At 44.2% G+C, this 13602-nt stretch overlaps 1 protein-coding gene and 1 long non-coding RNA gene across 4 annotated transcripts in view; both read left to right on the forward strand.

Annotated features, from left to right (window-relative positions):
• Positions 1-13602, forward strand: part of atp8b4 (ATPase phospholipid transporting 8B4) — an 86477-nt gene that overhangs the window by 15283 nt on the left and 57592 nt on the right. For all 3 annotated transcript variants that reach the window (XM_052466592.1, XM_052466593.1, XM_052466594.1), the window contains 4 exons: positions 3673-3771; positions 8403-8461; positions 8674-8746; positions 8952-9022. In XM_052466592.1, the coding sequence (XP_052322552.1) occupies positions 3673-3771; positions 8403-8461; positions 8674-8746; positions 8952-9022 (302 nt within the window). The remainder of the gene's footprint in view (positions 1-3672; positions 3772-8402; positions 8462-8673; positions 8747-8951; positions 9023-13602) is intronic.
• LOC127908392 (uncharacterized) lies at positions 7239-8335 on the forward strand. The gene is made up of 3 exons (XR_008067085.1): positions 7239-7284; positions 7675-7856; positions 8013-8335. It is a non-coding gene; the product is annotated as an uncharacterized LOC127908392 (long non-coding RNA).

The raw sequence follows: 13602 nt of genomic DNA on the forward strand, positions 1-13602 counted from the left end.
CCGTCATTGTAAATAAGAATTTGTTCTTAACTGACTTGCCTAGTTAAATAAAGGTTAAATAAATAAATATGAGCCAGATTTCTGTATTTTGAAAATTACATCTTGAAAACTTGATCTCTGCATTGCAAAACATTTCGGGACTATAATCAACAACGGACTAATGAAACAATTTATCCTTGAACAAAATGAAACCAAAATATTTAGGCAGACTCCATCCTGTATACGGGAAAAAATGTATTTGCAGTATTTGCAAATATTCACATACTGTATTTAAGGAGATATTGCCTCATTTGCATATTTTATTACAATATTTCAGAAAGTTGTAATACCAAAAAGTCTTAGATTGGTGTCTATATTCTGATTCCATCCCTTAATTTGTGCGCATTAGGTAGTTGTGGAATTGTTAGATATTACTGCACTGTCAGAACTAAACTCAGCAAAAAAAGAAACGTCATCTCACGGTCAACTGTGTTTATTTTCAGCAAACTTAACATTTGTAAATATTTGAATGAACATAAACAAGATTCAACAACTGAGACATAAACAAGTTCCACAGACACGTGACTAACAGAAATGGAATAATGTGTCCCTGAACAAAAGGGGGGTCAAAATCAAAAGTCAGTATGTGGTGTGGCCACCAGCTGCATTAAGTACTGCAGTGCATCTCCTCCTCATGGACTGCACCAGATTTGCCAGTTCTTGCTGTGAGATGTTACCCCACTCTTCCACCAAGGCACCTGCAAGTTCCCGGACATTTGGATTCAGTTTGTGCCCATAGGCGACGTTGTTGCCGGGGATGTCTGGTGAGGACCTGCCTCACAACAGGCCTACAAGCCCTCAATCCAGCCTCTCTCAGCCTATTGCGGACAGTCTGAGCACTGATGCAGTGACTGTGCGTTCCTGATGTAACTTGGGCAGTTGTTGTTGCCATCCTGTACCTGTCCCGCAGGTGTGATGTTCGGATGTACTGATCCTGTGTGGATGTTGTGACACGTGGTCTGCCATTGCGAGGACGGTCAGCTGTCCGTCCTGTCTCCCTGTAGCGCTGTCTTAGGCGTCTCACAGTACGGATATTGCAATTTGCAATATACATCTTACTTAGTAAGGACCTGGTACTCTGTTTTTATACAGTCTGTGGAGTTGCTTTCTCAGACAGAGAAACAAACACAAAGAAATCCCTCGCCGTCCTCACGGTTGATTGGGGTCTCGTAGCTAGTAGGTCATATTTAAACTACAGAAATTGGCAAACTGTAATTTAGTTAGTAAGTAGCAAGTACAAACTATTGGTTTCTTTTCCTGAACTCTCGTCGGATTGTTGTCTAGCGATGGTCCTTCACCAAAATATACTCCTCTAACATCTCATTCGAAAATTATGGGGATTCATATGGAGTTGGGCTCCGCTTTGCTGTTACAACAGCCTCCACTCTTCTGGGAAAGCTTTCCACTAGATGTTGGAACATTGCTGCTATAACAGCCTCCATTCTTCTGGGAAGGCTTTCTACTAGATGTAGGAACATTGCTGCTATAACAGCCTCCACTATTATGGGAAGGCTTTCCACTAGATGTTGGAACATTGCTGCTATAACAGCCTCCATTCTTCTGGGAAGGCTTTCTACTAGATGTAGGAACATTGCTGCTATAACAGCCTCCACTATTATGGGAAGGCTTTCCACTAGATGTTGGAACATTGCTGCTATAAGAGCCTCCACTCTTCTGGGAAGGCTTTCCACTAGATGTAGGAACATTGCTGCTATAACAGCCTCCACTCTTCTCAGAAGGCTTTCCACCATATGTTGGAACATTGCTGCTATAACAGCCTCCACTATTATGGGAAGGCTTTCCACTAGATGTTGGAACATTGCTGCTATAAGAGCCTCCACTCTTCTGGGAAGGCTTTCCACTAGATGTTGGAACATTGCTGCTATAAGAGCCTCCACTCTTCTGGGAAGGCTTTCCACTAGATGTAGGAACATTGCTGCTATAACAGCCTCCACTCTTCTCAGAAGGCTTTCCACTAGATGTTGGAACATTGCTGCTATAAGAGCCTCCACTCTTCTGGGAAGGCTTTCCACTAGATGTTGGAACATTGCTGCTATAAGAGCCTCCACTCTTCTGGGAAGGCTTTCCACTAGATGTTGGAACATTGCTGCTATAACAGCCTCCACTCTTCTGGGAAGGCTTTCCACTAGATGTTGGAACATTGCTGCTATAACAGCCTCCACTCTTCTGGGAAGGCTTTCCACTAGATGATGGAACATTTCTGCTATAACAGCCTCCACTCTTCTGGGAAGGCTTTCCACCAGATGTTGGAACATTACTGCGAGAGCCACAAGAGCACTAGTGAGATCGGGCACTGATGTTGGGAGATTAGGCCTGGCTCGCAGTCTGCGTTCGAATTCATCCCGAAGGCGTTCGATGGGGTTGAGGTCAGGGCTCTCTGCAGGCCAATCAAGTTCTTCCACGCCGACCTCTACAAACTATTTCTGTATGGACCTCGTTGTCATGCTGAAACAGGAACACGCCTTCGCTGAAAAACCACACACAAAACTTACACACACATGCACACTGACACCACACACGCACATACACACACATGCACACTGACACCACACACAAAACATACACACACGTTTCATTTCCTACCATCTACACCTGGGGGACGGTCCGTCAGGAGGTTAGGATCCAATTGCAGAGATTGGTGTTCAGTCCCAGGGTCCTTAGATTAGTGATGAGCTTGGATGCGTACTGAGAGCATGTGTTGACCAGATGGCGCTGGAACCATGAATAACAGCCCCAGACCCTTATTCTTCCTCCACCAAACTTTACAGTTGGCACTATGCATTCGGGCAGGTAGCGTTCTCCTGCCATCCGCCAAACCAGATGGTGAAGCGTGATACATCACTCCAGATAACGCGTTTCCACTGCTCCAGATTCCGTTGGCGGCGAGATTTACATCACTCCAGCCGAACACTTGGCATTACGTATGGTGATCTTATGCATGTGTGCGGCTGCTCGGCCACGGAAACACATTTCATGAAGCTCCCGGTGAAGTTATTGTGCTGAAGTTGCTTCCGGAGACAGTTTGGAACTCGGTAGTGAGTGTTTGCAACCGAGGACAGACATATTTTACACCACACACGCTTCAACACTCAGCAATCCCGTTCTGTGAGCTTGTTGTTCCTAGATGTTGCAACCGAGGACAGACATATTTTACGTGCTTCAACACTCGGCGTTCCCGTTCTGTGAGCTTGTTGTTCCTAGATGTTTCCACTTCACAATAACAGCACTTACAGTTGACCAGGGCAGCTCTAGCAGGGCAGAAAATTTACAAACTGACTTGTTTGAAAATGTGGCATCCTATGACGATTGCCACGTTGAAAGCCACTGAGCTCTTCAGCACGGACCATTCTACTGCCAATGTTTGTCTATGGAGATTGCATGGCGGTGTGCTTGATTTTACACACCTGTCAGCAACGGGTGTGGCTGCAATAGCCGAATCCACTAATTTGAAGAGGAATCCACTAATTTGAAGAGGAATCCACTCATTTGAAGGGGTGTAAGTCCCACACGCAACACAGTCAATTACAGTCCAGAAAAAGCTCAAAGGTAACCAAGGGGTTTACTACAAACCTACCGTATGATGTAAATAAATCTGTGTTCTCCTATTTGTAGTTGATCCCTGAGATCTCCTCGCTGTCCTGGGTCACCACCACTGTGCCTCTGGTCATGGTGCTGTTGATCACTGCAGTTAAAGATGCCACTGACGACTATGTGAGTTAACTGTCCGCTCTTATTGATTGATTGATTGATTGATTGAATGAATAATTATTTAATTAATTTGATGATTCAAAACTGATATACAGTCAAGAAAAAAAGAAGTAAGGTTAACTCGTTTGATTGACATTTTAGTCATTTAGTAGACGCTCTTATCCAGAACGACTTACAGGAGCAATTAGGGTTAAGTGTCTTGCTCAAGGGCACATCGGTTGATTTTTCACCTAGTCAATTCGGGGGTTCAAATCAGCAACCTTTCAGTTACTGGCCAAATGCTCTTAACCGCTAAGCTACCTGGCACCCATTATCAAAAGTTTGGACACACCTACTCATTCAAGGGTTTTTCTTTATTTTTACTATTTTCTACATTGTAGAATAATAGTGAAGACATCAAAACTATGAAAAAACATGGAATCATGCAGTAACCAAAAAAGTGTTAAACAAATCAAAATATATTTTAGATTTTAGATTCTTCAAATAGCCACTCTTTGCCTGACACACTCTTGGCATTCTCTCAACCAGCTTCACCTGGAATGCTTTTCCAAATCAAATCAAATCAAATCAAATGTATTTATAAAGCCCTTCTTACATCAGCTGATATCTCAAAGTGCTGTAAAAGGAAAACCGCAAACAGCAAGCAATGCAGATGTAGAAGCACAGTGGCCAGGAAAAATTCCCTAGAAAGGCCAGAACCTAGGAAGAAACCTAGAGAGGAACCAGGCTATGAGGTGTGGCCAGTCCTCTTCTGGCTGTGCCGGGTGGAGATTATAACAGAACATGGCCAAGATGTTCAAATGTTCATAGATGACCAGCAGGGTCAAATAATAATAATCACAGTGGTTGTCGAGGGTGCAACAGGTCAGCACCTCAGGAGTAAATGACAGTTGGGTTTTCATAACCGAACATTCAGAGAGTTGAAAACAGCAGCTCTGGGACAGGTAGCACGTCCGGTGAACAGGTCAGGTTTCCATAGCCGCAGGCAGAACAGTTGAAACTGGAGCAGCAGCACGGCCAGGTGGACTGGGAACAGCAAGGAGTCATCAGGCCAGGTAGTCCTGAGGCATGGTTCTAGGGCTCAGGTTCTCCTAGAGAGAGAGAGAGAGAAAGAAAGAAAGAATTGGAGATACCTAAATCCACACAGGACACTGGATAAGACAGGAGAAATATTCCAGATATAACAGACTGACCCTAGCCCCCGACACATAAACTACTGCAGCATAAATACTGGAGGCTGAGACTGGAGGGGTCGGAGACACTGTGGCCCCATCCGACGATACCCCCGGACAGGGCCAAACAGGCAGGATATAACCCCACCCACTTTGCCAAAGTACAGCCCCCACACCACTAGAGGCATAACTTCAACCACCAACTTACCATCCTGAGACAAGGCCGAGTATAGCCCACAAAGATCTCCGCCACGGCACAACCCAAGGGGGGGAGGGTGCGCCAACCCAGACAGGAGGATCACGTCAGTGACTCAACCCAATCAAGCACCAGTAAGCCAGTGACTCAGCCCCTGTAATAGGGTTAGAGGCAGAGAATCCCAGTGGAGAGAGGGGAACCGGCCAGGCAGAGACAGCAAGGGCGGTTCGTTGCTCCAGTGCCTTTCCGTTCACCTTCACACTCCTGGGCCAGACTACACTCAATCATAGGACCTACTGAAGAGATGAGTCTTCAATAAAGACTTAAAGGTTGAGACAGAGTCTGCGTCTCTTCAATAAATGAGTCTTCCAATGAGATGAGTCTTCCAACAGTCTTGAAGGAGTTCCCACATATGCTGAGCACTTGTTGGCTGCTTTTCCTTCACTCTGTGGTCCAACTCATCCCAAACCATCTCAATTGGGTTAAGGTCGGGTGATTGTGGAGGCCAGGTCATCTGATGCAGCACTCCATCACTCTCCTTCTTGGTCAAATAGCCCTGACACAGCCTGGAGGTGTGTTGGTTCATTGTCCTGTTGAAAAACAAATGATAGTCCCACTAAGTGCAAACCAGATGGGATGGCGTATCGCTGCAGAATGTTGTGTTTTCCATGCTGGTTAAGTGTGCCTTGAATTCTAAATAAATCACTGACAGTGTCACCATCGATGCACCCCCACACCATCACACCTCCTCCGCCATGCTTCACGGTGGGAAGCACACGTGCAGAGATCATCCGTTCACCTACTCTGCATCTCACAAAGACACAGCGGTTGGAACCAAGTATCTCAAATTTGGACTCATCAGACCAAAGGACAGATTTCCACCGGTCTAATGTACATTGCTCGGGTTTCTTGGTCCAAGCAAGTCTCTTCTCATTATTGGTGTCCTTTAGTAGTGGTTTCTTTGCAGCAATTCTACCATCAAGGCCTGATTCACACAGTCTCCTCGGAACAGTTGATGTTGAGATGTGTCTGTTACTCTGAAGTATTTATTTGGGCTCCAATTTCTAATTAACTAATAAACTAATCCTCTGCAGCAGAGGTAACTCTGGGTCTTCCATTCCTGTGGCGGTCCTCATGAGAGCCAGTATCATCATAGCGCTTGATGGTTTTTGCGACTGCAATTGAAGAAACTTTAAAAGTTCTTGAAATTTTCCGGATTAACTGACCTTCATGTGATGAAGTAATGATGGACTGTCATTTTGCTTTGCTTATTTGAGCTGTTCTTGCCAGAATATGGACTTGGTCTTTTACCAAATAGGGCTGTCTTCTGTTTACCACCCCGACCTTATCACAACATAACTGACTGGCTCAAACGCATTAAAAAGGAAAGAAATTCCACAAATTAACTTTAACAATACACACCTGTTAATTGAAATGCAGCATTCCAGGTGACTACCTCATGAAGCTGGTTGAGAGAATACCAAGAGTGTGCAAAGCTGTCATCAAGGCAAAGAGTGGCTACTTAGAAGAATCCCAAATATAACATGTATTTTGATTTGTTTAACACTTGTTTGGTTGCTACATGATTCCATATGTGTTATTTCATCGTTCTGATGTCTTCACTATTATTCTACAATGTAGAACATAGTACAAATAAAGAAAAAACCCTTGAATGAGTAGGTGTTCTAAAACCCTTGAATGAGTAGGTGTTCTAAAACCCTTGAATGAGTAGGTGTTCTAAAACCCTTGAATGAGTAGGTGTTCTAAAACCCTTGAATGAGTAGGTGTTCTAAAACCCTTGAATGAGTAGGTGTTCTAAAACCCTTGAATGAGTAGGTGTTCTAAAACCCTTGAATGAGTAGGTGTTCTAAAACCCTTGAATGAGTAGGTGTTCTAAAACCCTTGAATGAGTAGGTGTTCTAAAACCCTTGAATGAGTAGGTGTTCTAAAACCCTTGAATGAGTAGGTGTTCTAAAACCCTTGAATGAGTAGGTGTTCTAAAACCCTTGAATGAGTAGGTGTTCTAAAACCCTTGAATGAGTAGGTGTTCTAAAACCCTTGAATGAGTAGGTGTTCTAAAACCCTTGAATGAGTAGGTGTTCTAAAACCCTTGAATGAGTAGGTGCTCTAAAACCCTTGAATGAGTAGGTGTTCTAAAACCCTTGAATGAGTAGGTGTTCTAAAACCCTTGAATGAGTAGGTGTTCTAAAACCCTTGAATGAGTAGGTGTTCTAAAACCCTTGAATTAGTAGGTGCTCTAAAACCCTTGAATTAGTAGGTGTTCTAAAACCCTTGAATGAGTAGGTGTTCTAAAACCCTTGAATGAGTAGGTGCTCTCAAAACCTTGAATGAGTAGGTGTTCTAAAACCCTTGAATGAGTAGGTGTTCTAAAACCCTTGAATGAGTAGGTGTTCTAAAACCCTTGAATGAGTAGGTGTTCTAAAACCCTTGAATGAGTAGGTGTTCTAAAACCCTTGAATGAGTAGGTGTTCTAAAACCCTTGAATGAGTAGGTGTTCTAAAACCCTTGAATTAGTAGGTGTTCTAAAACCCTTGAATGAGTAGGTGTTCTAAAACCCTTGAATGAGTAGGTGTTCTAAAACCCTTGAATGAGTAGGTGTTCTAAAACCCTTGAATGAGTAGGTGTTCTAAAACCCTTGAATGAGTAGGTGTTCTAAAACCCTTGAATTAGTAGGTGTTCTAAAACCCTTGAATGAGTAGGTGTTCTAAAACCCTTGAATTAGTAGGTGCTCTAAAACCCTTGAATGAGTAGGTGTTCTAAAACCCTTGAATTAGTAGGTGCTCTAAAACCCTTGAATGAGTAGGTGTTCTAAAACCCTTGAATTAGTAGGTGCTCTAAAACCCTTGAATGAGTAGGTGTTCTAAAACCCTTGAATGAGTAGGTGTTCTAAAACCCTTGAATGAGTAGGTGTTCTAAAACCCTTGAATGAGTAGGTGTTCTAAAACCCTTGAATGAGTAGGTGTTCTAAAACCCTTGAATGAGTAGGTGTTCTAAAACCCTTGAATGAGTAGGTGTTCTAAAACCCTTGAATGAGTAGGTGTTCTAAAACCCTTGAATGAGTAGGTGTTCTAAAACCCTTGAATGAGTAGGTGTTCTAAAACCCTTGAATGAGTAGGTGCTCTAAAACCCTTGAATGAGGAGGTGTGTCCAAACTTTTGACTGGTACTGTGTGTACACTACATCCCTGGTTATTAGCAGCTATTAGCAGTGCAAGAACATTGTAAAAGATGTCTTCTCAATTTCAGTTCAGGTATAAAAGCGATCAGCAGGTCAACAGTCGTCAGTCTCAGGTACTCAGGGGAAAGTAAGTACATCCTCAATGAACCTTCAATATGAACCTTTTAAATGTGACCATTTTCTACCTCATTGTGGCTTTGTGCAAAGAGCCAACTTTTTTTTTTTTTTTTTTTGTACCTTCAAAATTGCACAATGAGATGAAGACATTTCTTTGAATAGCATAACATTTTATGCTTTTGTGCTTTATAAATCACCATTATGACTGTGTATCTGTCTCAGTCTACAGAATGAAAAGTGGATGAATGTACGCGTGGGAGATATCATCAAGCTGGAAAACAATCACTTTGTGACAGTGAGTAATTTGCTTTCAATTTCATACTTAGATACTCCCATAAACACTTGACATGAATGTTTGTTTTTTAATTCAAATGAGGGCTATTCCTCTACTGCAACTGTTGAATTCTATTGTGAAGCATTGGTGCAGAGATTGGTTTATTCCCTGTGGCTTGCCAGTAAGTCCTCTCCCTCCTCTCCCTCCTCTCCCTCCTCTCCTACAGGCTGACATTCTGCTGCTCTCTAGTAGTGAACCATATGGACTGTGTTACATAGAAACGGCTGAGCTAGACGGGTAAGACACTGCATGCATTTCTATAGTATTTGCTTCTACGAGGCTTTAGAAACTGAATATCATTTTTCAGGAGGGAGGGGGTGGGCTGTTTTCCAAGGAGGGCTATCTGTGTCACAGTGTGTCTGCAGTGGTTTCTACACTCTGAGTAAAGCATCAGGAAATTGGACAGGTGGTTGAGGTTGAGGATTTGGCCCAGTTTACCTCGGTTGTTCTGTTAACTGCTTTGTTTGACACGGAGCCAACGGTTGTTTACTACATGAATGAGTCACCCTCTGTTTTCTCTCTCACCACTGACCACTATCTACCCCTGTTTAAATGTTTTTTTTATCTTGCACTTTGTTTTAGGATACTTTTCCATTGGTATTTCAAAAAATTTCCAAAAATACATTTTTTTTTGTGTGTGTTTGTTTTTGGGGCAGAGAGAGTAAATTGAAAAACGGGGCAATCAACTTTTTATCCACAAATATTTGTCTTAACCAAAGTGAAATATATATTTTGATAGACCAAAGTATCAGCCATCACACCATGTAAAGGAACAAACTCCTAATTATTATTATTTTCTTCATAAAATACAACTAGTTGGATTTATGTGAGACACCAACAAATCAAATCAAATTGTATTTGTCACATGCGCCAAATACAACAGGTGTAGTAGACCTGACAGTGAAATGCTGAATACAACAGGTGTAGTAGACCTGACAGTGAAATGCTGAATACAACAGGTGTAGTAGACCTGACAGTGAAATGCTTACTTACAAGCCCTTAACCAACAATTTTTTTTTTTTTTAAGAAAATACCACAAAAAAGCAAGAGATAAGAATAACAAATCATTTTTTATTTTTTTTATTTTTTTTATTTCACCTTTATTTAACCAGGTAGGCTAGTTGAGAACAAGTTCTCATTTGCAACTGCGACCTGGCCAAGATAAAGCATAGCAGTGTGAACAGACAACGGAGTTACACATGGAGTAAACAATTAGCAAGTCAATAACACAGTAGAAAAAAATGGGCAGTCTATATACAATGTGTGCAAAAGGCATGAGGAGGTAGGCGAATAATACAATTTTGCAGATTAACACTGGAGTGATAAATGATCAGATGGGCATGTACAGGTAGAGATATTGGTGTGCAAAAGAGCAGAAAAGTAAATAAATAAAAACAGTATAAAAACAGTATGGGAATGAGGTAGGTGAAAAGGGTGAGCTATTTACCTATAGACTATGTACAGCTGCAGCGATCGGTTAGCTGCTCGGATAGCTGATGTTTGAAGTTGGTGAGGGAGATAAAAGTCTCCAACTTCAGCGATTTTTGCAATTGTTCCAGTCACAGGCAGCAGAGTACTGGAACGAAAGGCGGCCAAATGAGGTGTTGGCTTTAGGGATGATCAGTGAGATACACCTGCTGGAGCGCGTGCTACGGATGGGTGTTGCCATCGTGACCAGTGAACTGAGATAAGGCGGAGCTTTACCTAGCATGGACTTGTAAATGACCTGGAGCCAGTGGGTCTGGCGACGAATATGTAGTGAGGGCCAGCCGACTAGAGCATACAAGTCGCAGTGGTGGGTGGTATAAGGTGCTTTAGTGACAAAACGGATGGCACTGTGATAGACTGCATCCAGTTTGCTGAGTAGAGTGTTGGAAGCCATTTTGTAGATGACATCGCCAAAGTCGAGGATCGGTAGGATAGTCAGTTTTACTAGGGTAAGCTTGGCAGCGTGAGTGAAGGAGGCTTTGTTGCGGAATAGAAAGCCGACTCTGGATTTGATTTTTGATTGGAGATGTTTGATGTGAGTCTGGAAGGAGAGTTTGCAGTCTAGCCAGACACCTAGGTACTTATAGATGTCCACATATTCAAGGTTGGAACCATCCAGGGTGGTGATGCTAGTCGGGCATGCGGGTGCAGGCAGCGATCGGTTGAAAAGCATGCATTTGGTTTTACTCGCGTTTAAGAGCAGTTGGAGGCCACGGAAGGAGTGCTGTATGGCATTGAAGCTCGTTTGGAGGTTTGATAGCACAGTGTCCAATGACGGGCCGAAAGTATATAGAATGGTGTCGTCTGCGTAGAGGTGGATCAGGGAATCGCCCGCAGCAAGAGCAACATCATTGATATATACAGAGAAAAGAGTCGGCCCGAGAATTGAACCCTGTGGCACCCCCATAGAGACTGCCAGAGGACCGGACAGCATGCCCTCTGATTTGACACACTGAACTCTGTCTGCAAAGTAATTGTGAACCAGGCAAGGCAGTCATCCGAAAAACCGAGGCTGTTGAGTCTGCCGATAAGAATTTGGTGATTGACAGAGTCGAAAGCCTTGGCGAGGTCGATGAAGACGGCTGCACAGTACTGTCTTTTATCGATGGCGGTTATGATATCATTTAGTACCTTGAGTGTGGCTGAGGTGCACCCGTGACCGGCTCGGAAACCAGATTGCACAGCGGAGAAGGTACGGTGGGATTCGAGATGGTCAGTGACCTGTTTGTTGACTTGGCTTTCGAAGACCTTAGATAGGCAGGGCAGGATGGATATAGGTCTATAGCAGTTTGGGTCCAGGGTGTCTCCTCCTTTGAAGAGGGGATGACTGCGGCAGCTTTCAATCCTTGGGGATCTCAGACGATATGAAAGAGAGGTTGAACAGGCTGGTAATAGGGGTTGCGACAATGGCGGCAGATAGTTTCAGAAATAGCGGGTCCAGATTGTCAAGCCCAGCTGATTTGTACGGGTCCAGGTTTTGCAGCTCTTTCAGAACATCTGCTATCTGGATTTGGGTAAAGGAGAACCTGGAGAGGCTTGGGTGAGGAACTACGGGGCGGAGCTGTTGGCCGAGGTTGGGGTAGCCAGGCGGAAGGCATGGCCAGCCGTTGAGAAGTGCTTATTGAAGTTTTCGATAATCATGGATTTATCGGTGGAGACCGTGTTTCCTAGCCTCAGTGCAGTGGGCAGCTGGGAGGAGGTGCTCTTGTTCTCCATGGACTTCACAGTGTCCCAGAACTTTTGGAGTTGGAGCTACAGGATGCAAACTTTTGCCTGAAGAAGCTGGCCTTAGCTTTCCTGACTGACTGCGTGTATTGATTCCTGACTTCCCTGAACAGTTGCATATCACGGGGCTATTCGATGCTATTGCAGTCCGCCACAGGATGTTTTTGTGCTGGTCGAGGGCAGTCAGGTCTGGAGTGAACCAAGGGCTGTATCTGTTCTTGGTTCTGCATTTTGAACGGAGCATGCTTATCCAAAATGGTGAGGAAGTTACTTTTAAAGAATGACCAGGCATCCTCAACTGACGGGATAGGGTCAATGTCCTTCCAGGATACACGGGCCAGGTCGATTAGAAGGGCCTGCTCACAGAAGTGTTTTAGGGAGCGTTTGACCGTGATGAGGGTGGTCGTTTGACTGCGGCTCCGTGGCGGATACAGGCGATGAGGCAGTGATCGCTGAGATCCTGGTTGAAGACAGCGGAGGTATATTTGGAGGGCCAGTTGGTCAGGATGGCGTCTATGAGGTGCCCTTGTTTACAGAGTTAGGGTTGTACCTGGTGGGTTCCTTGATGATTTCGTGAGATTGAGGGCATCTAGCTTAGATTGTAGGACTGCCGGGGTGTTAAGCATATCCCAGTTTAGGTCACCTAACAGGACAAACTCTGAAGCTAGATGGGGGCGATCAATTCACAAATGGTGTCCAGGGCACAGCTGGGAGCTGACGGGGGTCGGTAGCAGGCGGCAACAGTGAGAGACTTGTTTCTGGAGAAGTAATTTTCAAAATTAGTAGTTCAAACTGTTTGGGTATGGACCTGGAAAGTATGACATTACTTTGCAGGCTATCTCTGCAGTAGACTGCGACTCCGCCCCCTTTGGCAGTTCTATCTTGACGGAAGATGTTATAGTTGGGTATGGAAATCTCTGAATTTTGGTGGCCTTCCTGAGCCAGGATTCAGACACGGCAAGGACATCAGGGTTAGCAGAGTGTGCTAAAGCAGTGAGTAAAACAAACTTAGGGAGGAGGCTTCTGATGTTGACATGCATAAAACCAAGACTTTTCGATCACAGAAGTCAACAAATGAGGGTACCTGGGGACATGCAGGGCCTGGGTTTACCTCCACATCACCCGCGGAACAGAGAAGGTGTAGTATGGGGTGCGGCTAAAGGCTATCAAAACTGGTCGCCTAGAGCGTTGGGGCAGAGAGGATAAGAGGAGCAGGTTTCTGGGCATGGTAGAATATATTCAGGGCATAATGCGCAGACAGGGGGTATGGTGGGGTGCGGGTACAGCGGAGGTAAGCCCAGGCACTGGGTGATGATGAGAGGAGGTTGTATCTCTGGACATGCTGGTTGTAATGGGTGAGGTCACCGCATGTGTGGGGGTGGGACAAAGGAGGTAACAGGGGTATGCAGAGTGGATCTAGGGGCTCCATTGTGAACTAAAACAATGATAACTAACCTGAACAACAGTATACAAGGCATATTGACATTTGGGAGAGACATACAGCGAGGCATACAGTAATCACAGGTGTTGAATTGGGAAAGCTAGCTAAAAACAGTAGGCGAGGCTAATCAGCTAGCACAACAAACAGCAGGTAAAATGGCGTT

This window comes from Oncorhynchus keta, chromosome 17 (assembly GCF_023373465.1).
Source record: "Oncorhynchus keta strain PuntledgeMale-10-30-2019 chromosome 17, Oket_V2, whole genome shotgun sequence".
NCBI lineage: Eukaryota > Metazoa > Chordata > Actinopteri > Salmoniformes > Salmonidae > Oncorhynchus > Oncorhynchus keta.